General features: G+C 40.6%; 1 protein-coding gene across 1 annotated transcript in view; it reads right to left on the bottom strand.

Moving 5' to 3' along the window:
• Positions 1–3546: 3546 nt before the first annotated feature.
• LOC139724955 (GDP-fucose transporter 1-like) overlaps positions 3547–9876 on the bottom strand; it is a 187134-nt gene continuing 180804 nt past the window's right edge. The window contains exon 6 of the mRNA XM_071636073.1: positions 3547–4483. Coding sequence (XP_071492174.1) covers positions 3954–4483 — 530 coding nt within the window. The 3' untranslated portion in view covers positions 3547–3953. The remainder of the gene's footprint in view (positions 4484–9876) is intronic.

Here is a 9876-nt window from a genome sequence, read left to right as displayed (position 1 = left end):
TGTGTCATGCTGACCTATATCCTAAGACAAACATTCAATATGAATTCCATGAGAATTGGAAGAACACTGATGAAGCAGTTTTGCCATGAAGCATTTTGCCCTATATTTTACCAATAACATGCCGTTACCATGGCAACGCACTTTTTGCCACTCCGGAAATATGTGTCTTGCACATTAATATATTCAGATGAACATCTGTACCTAATTTCATAAAAATTGATCAAAAACTGTGGGAGGAGTTCGCGACGCAAGATTTGTACCCATTTTTGCCCATAATATGCCGTTACCATGGCAACATACTTTTGGGTACTGTCAAAAAATACGTCTTGCACATCTACAACCCAAAGCACACATCTGTGCCAAGTTTTATGGGAATCGGTTGAAAACTGAGGAAGTAGTTCGCGACGCAAGATTTGTACCCATTTTTGCCCATAATATGCCGTTACCATGGCAACGTACTTTTGGGTACTGTCAAAAAATACGTCTTGCACATCTACAACCCAAGGCACACATCTGTGCCAAGTTTTATGGGAATCGGTTGAAAACTGAGGAAGTAGTTCGCGACGCAAGATTTGCAACGGACCGACCGCCCGACCGCCCGACCGCCCGACCGCCCGACCGCCCGACCGCCCGACCGACCGCCCGACCGACCGCCCGACCGACCGTCCGCTGATTCCTATATACCCCCTTCAAACTTCGTTTGGCGGGGGTATAAAAACAGGTTGTAACATTACTCAACCCACTAGGGTGTGTCTTTAGTACTTAGTACCTGCTGTAGATGAGAGGTACAGTCTCTCACTTCTGGTAGCGCTCCATGGGGATTTTGTCCCATCCCTCATGGGCAATGGTCTCCAGGGGGGCATTTCATGAAGCGCTTTGGCTGGATATTTTTCTGACAAACTGTTAAAAGCTGCTGAAATCCTTGCATCTGATTGGCTGAGAGCAAAATTGTCTGACAACTTTGTCGGCCCAAATGCTTCATGAAATGCCCCCCCCCCCCACGTCAGCAATGCTTGTAGGTCTACGTGCTGTAACGTTACAACCTGTTTTTTGTGCATGTAAACGTTCAAATTTTGGATGGACGATAAATAAAATACGGCATTTACGTCAGAACATGTGCATGTGGCTTTTAATTTGTCATTATTTGTGTATTCATCCATGTGTATTTACATATACATGGGCTTGAATAATTTTGCAACATGGTTTTTGTGTGAAAATTGCAATTTTGGATGGACTATGAAGAAAATCTTGATTTTTGTTTATGTATTCAATTGTGATAAACTATCTGTCGACTACGTGAATGATTTAGTAACAGTCTGCAGTTGCAATGTTATTCTTTTCGCTAAAATGTCAAAAATGCGTGGGGGGTTGAATAATTTTGCTGCCAACTGTAGAGTGGTTCCCTGGGCAACAAATAATTTCATGTTTTCTTCATGGCAAATTCAACTGGTACAAATTGTTCCCATGTTAACATGATTACGATGGAATAATAACCACATCATTGTCAACCTTTAGAGAAGACTGACCTTGTCTAGGAGAAATATAGAGCCAATAAACAACAATTCTTACTTGTACCTGGCATGATGACGGTAGATGTTGACAACATTTAATAATTTTGCAATCTACGTAAAACTTAGAAAGATAATAACTACTCCCTCCTGGACCTAGTCCAATCCCAATGGTGGTACCGTACTGCAGAGCCAGTGCAGTGCATGCATATTAAGTAGGCACTTGAAAAAGTATCACGGGCTTAGCCAAAGTGCTGGCTTAACACAAGTTCCTTTTCTCTGCACAAATTGCAAGTGGACAACAAGCAGTAAAAGTATTGATTTTTCCCCCCAAATGAAGTATATCTCGGTTAAACAATGAAACTAGAGCAGGGGTCTGAAAAGCTACAAAGTTTACACAAAATGAAAATTGCTCAGAAATGAACACTTCAAATGTTCGATTAAATCAGGAACCATTCTGTGTGGGTTTTTTTTTTTTTTCTTCATCAAGGCAAAGACTAAGGAGACAAGAATATGAGCAACTCACATTTTGTTTAATTTGTAAGCTTTTTAACATGATGGAGTAAGATAAACAAGAGACCCGCGGGTCTAGCGCTCACCTGAGTATCGCAAGTTCACCTTTCACGCAGTCACTAATCTAAATTATTCACAGCTCTACCAAAATTTGACGAGGCATTCTCAAGTGGAAGATGAAAATGTACAATAAGGGCCCAATTTTTTCAAGATTCCTTAATTTGGGGGAATTGGGGCCCCCTGGGGCCCTCTGGGTGGGGCATGGTGATAAATTGAGATCCTGACCACCTAGGGATGCTACCTGCCAAGTTTGACAAAAATCCATCATGAGGTTTTCAAGAAGAAGATGAAAATGTACAATTCAGACCCCCATTTGGACCCTTCCAACCACCCCCCCCCTACCCCCAAGAGGGGCACCCCTGGATCTCCTATGAACAAACTTGAAACTACAGTCATTAATGTACTCACTCATAGTATTATCTCAGCTCTATAACTTCTGATTCTAGAGAAGATTTTTAAAGATTCCTTCATTTGGGGGGTTTGGGCCCCCTGGGGGCCCCCTGGGCGGGGCATGGTGCCCATTTTAACAAATTGAGATCCTAACCCCCTAGGGATGCTACCTGCCAAGTTTGGTGAAAATGGGTCATGGGGTTCTCAAGAAGAAGATAAAAATGTACAATTTAGGCCCCATTAGGACCCCTCCTCACCCCACCCCCCCCCCCCCCCCCCCGGGTCCCAAGGGGGGCACCCCTGATTCTGCCATGAACAAACTTGAAACTACAGTCATCAATGTGCTAACTCATAGTATTAACCTAGCTCTATCACTTCTGGTTCTAGAGAAGAAGATTTTTGCGGATTCCTTAATTTTTGGGGGTTTGGGCCCCCTGGGGGCCCCCTGGGTGGGTCATGGTGCCCATTTTAACAAATGGAGTTCCTAACCCCCTAGGGATGCTACCTGCCAAGTTTGGTGAAAATGGGTCATGGAGTTCTCAAGAAGAAGATGAAAATGTACAATTTAGGCCCCATTAGAACCCTTCCCCACCCCCCTCCCCTGGGTCCCAAGGGGGGCACCCCTGATTCTGCCATGAACAAACTTGAAACTACAGTCATCAATGTACTAACTCATAGTATTAACTTAGCTCTATCACTTCTGGTTCTAGAGAAGAAGATTTTTACAGATTCCTTAATTTTGGGGGGTTTGGGCCCCCCTGGGGGCCCCCTGGGTGGGGCATGGTGCCCATTTTAACAAATTGAGTTCCTAACCCCCTAGGGATGCTACCTGCCAAGTTTGATGAAAATCGGTCATGGGGTTTTCAAGAAGAAGATGAAAATGTAAAAAGTTTACGCACGACGCACGACGGACGACGCACGACGGACGACGGACGACGGACGACGGACGACGCACGACGCACGACGGACGCCGGACGAAGGGCGATCGCAATAGCTCACTTGAGCCTTTGGCTCAGGTGAGCTAAAAAACCCCCAAAACAAATACCCACTATTCAGGTACACTGCTTGATTTAAGAATACAGTGAAAAAAAATTGATTAGATAAGACACATATCAAAATCTTATAGAGGAACTTGATAATAATATTGGCTAAAATTTCTTCAATAACGCCATTAATATCAAAGACATGCATAAACACAAAGTGTTTGAGAAGTGCCACCAATATCCTGCAACAGCTGTCCCCCAACAAAAAAGAAAATGGAGAATCAGTATATTTATACAATGGAAATCTTAAAAAATTCTCTGAACAAAGAAATCCTGACAATGTGACCTACATATTACTATCCCAAAGTGTCAAACATGTGGTCAATTGATGTATACAGGCATCTCGCTTGCATTTGACTCTAAACTGAAGATAACTATATAGATTCATTTCAAATGATGGGATAGTATGAAAGATGAAATGGGTTTCTGGAGAATGGCACTACATCTTGATAACAGACTTCCCCTGTTCTTCTTCAGCCTTGGATATCAAGTCTGCTGCTGCCTTGTCCATGTCCTGTTTACGCACATAAGTATAAACAGCAGAACCGCCCAGAACCATGATGTTGCTGCCCCACCACAGTGATGTCTTGATTTGATGGAAGTAAGACACTGCTAGGATTGTCTGTGCACAAGCCTTGGCTGTCCCACTGATATTGTGTGTGAGTGGGCTGGTCACTTTGATCTGTAGTCCAGTAACATAACCTATGGCAAAGCCAAAGAGACCACTTATTGACATCATGATCCAGAAGTGGAGGCTGCCCAGATGTTCGAAGTGGTGTACAATGGTGAACTCACCATTAAGAAGCATTAGTGGGATGAAGAGAACAACGGCATTGAGATTGTTGTAGAACATGAGGCGCCAGATGTTGTTCTCAACTACATTGAGCATCTTCTTGGTGTAGATGGAGTTGAGGGAGACACAGAGGCTGGCCAGAACACCAAACAGGACTCCTACGTATGACAGGGTTCCTGTTATGAAAGGGACACAAAACTAAACATGACAACAAAATTTTGAGATGCATGAACATATGTACAACCCCCCAGCAAACAAACAAAAACATGCTATACCTTGCCATTTCTGGTCAGTGAATTTGCTGAAAATAAAAATAGGTGATCTGTGAAAGCTCTTTCTTTATATCTTTTTTTTTTCAGTACAAAAACTAACTGCTTATCTCTACCAGCACAAGCTCTTGAAACTTGTAGCACAAAGGTCTCAGATGCCGTAACTTTGTTATCTATGCGATCGCTCAACCTTGACATAATTTTGACATTTTCTGAATCACATTAAGGGCGGTGAGTTGGCTCAGTCGGTAGCGCATCTGCCTCACGATCCTAAGGACCCACGTTCAAACTCGAGTCTGGACTGAGCAATGCTGTGTGTAATCATATCGTCCCCTCTAGCAAGAGGCAAAAAACTCTGTCCCTTGGAAAGTACATATAATGGAGGTCCTGTGTATGAGAGAGTCACAACTCATGCACGTAAAAGATCCCACCTCATTCATTCATCGCAAAGAGCAGGGTGTTTAACCTGGCGAAGTGGTCCCACCTCAAAACCAACTGGACCCCATGAAAGACCAGCTTAGTGTAGCTGAATACGGGCTATCCAGCCATCTTCTCAGATGGAAATGAACAAACAAACAAACAAATAATTATCTCTTCTCCATTTGTAAACATAATTTTGCAATGAAAATTGGCAAATATATAATATGTATGTAATGCTCTATATCTTAGTTTAAACTAGAAATGTCACTATGGCGACTGGTATGCCTCCGCCATGATGTATGATTCTCCCAATAGGTACATGTGGACAATGTGTGATGACAGTTTCACACAAGTGGCAAAATATTAAAATGACAAGTTTGTCACAAATGTGTTGAATGTTCACCTTGCTTGACCTGCAATGTAGGTTTAACTGGATGAATGGGAGAGCATGTATTTAGGGATTTGAGGACTTTTACTTGACTTTGACCCTTTTACAAGTTTATACATTTAGTACTCAGCAGCTCCAAAATTCATATTTTTCCATCAGAATTCGTATTTTTTTCAATCTCCTTATTTTCACTATTTTGAATAAAACTCGCCAACTTATGAGGCCTACAGGCTCTAAACATAACATTACGACACATGCCAAAGTACCGAGCTGCTCACCAGCACCATAAAGATTCCAAACTATGCAATGTTCAGCGTTGATTGCTTACTTGCAATGAATGTGTACTAGTGCAGCTATGTACCTCCAAAAACTTGCTGGGCTGGTTATGGAAACCTCCACTACCTAGCAGGGGTGGAGGAATGCTTTCATCTTCTCAAGAGAGCTTTTGTGTGAGCCAATGCAAAATTCTCTTAGGTGTTTCCAATTATTGTTTACTATAAAACATAATCATGCATTGTTTTCAGGCTTTTTCATTTCATTGGATTTTGAACATCATCATTTTCCCAAGTATTCCAGTTTGGAATTATTCGAATTTGAAAGGAATGCGCCATGTGCTCCTGCCTAAGAGGTTACTGCAAGTTCGATGGATCGAATGCGCCATAGCTCAGCTTAAAGGAGACCTCCGGATGATTTTCAAATTTTCACATTTGAACATGTATAAATTAGTTATACTTGGTACAGAGTTTCAGGATTTATAATGATTGGGATGAAAAATAAGAATGTTTTCGAAGTTTCTAACAAATTGCTATGAACAAGGATGATGACATGGCAGCCTCACCATGAGAATGCATGAGATGTGGCTCAAGGAAGCAGAACAAAAGAGGAAGGCATGCATAGATTACACACAGGTGAGCTTGCAAGCATGCGGTATTGTAATGGAATGACACTGCTACATTTCTGAGATATGTGAGGCTCCTATGTCATCATCTTTGTTCAGTGTAATTTGTTTAAGGTTTTTGAAAGTACTGTTTCTCTGCTCAAGAACCACAATAAATTCTACAAATCTATACATGAAGCTGTTGATTTATGTACTACATGATGTGAAATTATGAAAATCGTCCGGAATGCCCCTTTAATGGCTTGGTTATAGTAAACATGCAGTTTACGCTCGATACAAAGAAATTATTACGTCTTTCACGAGGGGAAAAACACACAAAACAAACAAATAAAAAGCACCCAAGGAAGTATGTTAATAGCCAAATCTTTGAAAAGTAATAAGCAGTTTTGATGAGCGTAAAATTAATTGTCATAATTTTGCTGTCTAACCAGGTGATGACTACATATCAGAGGACCTACTCGTAGTGAATTTGTCTGGGCATACGAGACCTTTCATGTATTTCTATGATTGCATTTTTACTCAACTGAATAATCAATCTTTTTTTTTTTATTGTATAGGGAACATACAAGATATTTGATCAAGTACACTATAATTGACTGTTCGATGTTTCCTGATGCCCCAAAAGAAAGGGTATAGAATAATGATATCTTTGCAATGATTCCTTTAATTCAACTCATTGAGCTAGTTCTTTGATCGATATTTCCAGGATATTAACATGCTGTTTATTCCAGTGCGTGCATTCTTTTGTGTGGCACGCACCTGGGTCTGGCACCTGGTTTTGTGGAAATTTCCACAAGGGTAGCGGGGTGGGGTGTCAAGTTTCTTCGAGCTGAAGAGACTGCATATACAATCTCTTCACTTCTATTTACTGTCATTCATGTTTTCCCCTTATTCTTTGCTGGCAATGAACATTTAGATTTAACTTTATGAAGGTTGATAGCAAATGCTTCTTTCTGTTGTGAGGTGTATGTATTTTCTTTTTTATCATTCTTGGGAGGGGAAAGAAGAGTAAGAGGGAAAATGAAACAAAAAGAAGGGCACGTACACTCAGCATTCACAGGAAGTCATCTTTTACACCAGTATCGTTAATTATCATCACCATCAGGCATCACTCAGCTCATTTTGTCCTTTTCCTATCAACATTTAGAAACACGATCACCATCATCACTCGAGATAAACACCTAGGAAAGTAAATCACAAATACAAAGTATCAACACCTTCCGACAACAACACAACCATTACAAAAGACAACACACAGCACACCGAAGCGGCTGAGATCAAACTCGCTTCGAAATACATAGTATTGCAGCAAAGCGGAGAAATCATCATCACGAAAATGCATATACAGTGCGAGACACTTGAAAGAATTACTTTTATTAAATACTTCAAAGTATAAAGGGAACGTGATATCAAACAGAAGAAATCGTACCAAACGACGCATGAGAAACGACAGAAATAAAACGATAAGTTTAGTAGGCCCTAGCAGAAGTTTGCAGCACTGAAAACTACGCGAAAATAAATACACAGTGGAAACTTGGTATTGCGACGAGATCCTTGGGATCAAGTCAACGATACAAAACATAGGAAATCAATTCATTTGGACCGGAAAAATAGTTTGTTATAAACTTTCTGTTACATGAGATCTCCTTTAAATAGGCCTAGAAATACATCAAATTTCCACGATACACGGGAAAGAAAGTTCGAACGTTTTTCACCTGCACTACTGCAGTGCACATCAACACATGAAGAGAAACTCACCTCGTGCTTGCAGAAAAATGATGCAATAAGGTTGTAAAAAAAACCACACAACACACTATAAATCATTTCGTACTTGGGAGGCAAGGGAAAAGTGGATAAAGAAGAAGAGAAAAAGAAGCAGACAACAGAATGCCTTCGGAACGCCTTCTACCCCGCCTCAAAACAAAATAGGGTATGTGGCTGCAAGCTGGCTACAGTGTGTAGCTACTTGCGCTCTCCCAGCCGGCCACACATGGGGATACCACGCCGATCGATGTAAACATCCAGGGTCCGTGGCAGGGATTCACACGCGCGAAGTTCTGTTCGGTGTACACAGTACGCAAGCAGTGATTTGCGTGTGCGCACACTTTTCTATTCAGCGCTTTCCATATACAGTGCGTATGCATTGCATTAATATCCCAGCCGAGTACAGACAAAATGGCACATAATGCGATGCGCATTTGTCATTTTTTTACCCATTTTTTTTTTCCCACTGTGAATTCGTATTTTTTAAGGACATTTTCATATTTTCATATTCCCTTCAATTTTTCGTAACAAATACGAATTTTTCGGAAAGGATGGCAGCTCTGTAAGACCCTAAAGTTCATAAGAGATCACTGTCAGGCAGAACATGCATAAATATGTACTAAGTTTTAAGACATCTTGAGCCACTTCCAAGATGGAGGAAGAAGTAAAGTTCAGCACTTTCACTTGATCTTTGACCTGACATTTGACCTTTTTGGCAAAGACTTCCCAGAGAATCTCTATTGGGTAATACATATATACACCAAGTTCAAAGAAGAAAAGCCTGCAGGCATTGCATAACTATGAGGGAAATAGTCAAATTTTGAAGATTTGACCTTGACCTTTGACCCAATGACCCCCAAATTCCCTAAATAATCACTGCCAGTCAATACATGCATATATACTATGTTCCATGAAGTAACCTTGAACCATTTACACGATATGGAGAAAAAAGTCAAATTTTAACATTTTCACTTAACCTTTGACCTCATGATCTGAAACTCTGACCAGTGAATCTTAATTGGGTAGTACATGTATACACTACACTAAGTTCCAATACAATATCTTCAGGCATTGCATAGATATGGGGGAAATAGTGAAATTTTGACCTGTTGACCTTTGACCTTAAGCATGTGCACCCAAAAGTTGATAGGCACAACTTCACCCCCTCATACACATACATGCCAAGTTTCATTAGGATACCTTAACCCTATAAAGCCCGAGGGGGGGGGGGCACATTGTGCCCCCCTACCAGATTTTCATTTGCCACTCCTTCGCCCTTTATCCGATTTCAACCAAATTTGGTGACTTTTCCTAAAATCCTATTACGAACATTTTGATATATAATTTAGCTATATTTGATGTTTCTGGTTGCCATGGCAACCATAAACTGACAACCATGTCAGTCAGATTTTGCATCTTTTTTCTGTTCCCATTTCATTTAACAGCATTACAGTGTATGAAATGGGTGTTTCTTGGCTGAAATTTGTTGAAGGAGCAAAATTCGAAGTAATTATGGTCCTGGAAAGTTTTTCTTATTATTTCCCTTGTTTTTATGTGACAAAGGCATAAAACAAAAGATATAATAGAGATAATTGAAAACAATGATATTTTCTAAAGATTGCCCTTATATTTTGAGTTATTTTGATTCCTTCACCAAAGTTATGCCTCTGATATCATTAGTTTATCATATTATCAATTTGCAATCTCAAAATTCCAGTATTATGCAAATATGAAATGTCATAACTATACATGTACCCATCCCAAACATTTCATCTCAAGTCTCATAATGTATCACTATGTTGATATGAATAGCGCCCCCATGTGGTGACC

Source organism: Diadema antillarum, unplaced genomic scaffold (assembly GCF_040938485.1).
Source record: "Diadema antillarum isolate AM-2024a unplaced genomic scaffold, OU_Dant_1.0 seq00000007_RagTag, whole genome shotgun sequence".
In the NCBI taxonomy this organism is placed as follows: Eukaryota; Metazoa; Echinodermata; class Echinoidea; order Diadematoida; family Diadematidae; genus Diadema; species Diadema antillarum.
This window is presented reverse-complemented; position numbering and strand designations above follow the sequence as displayed.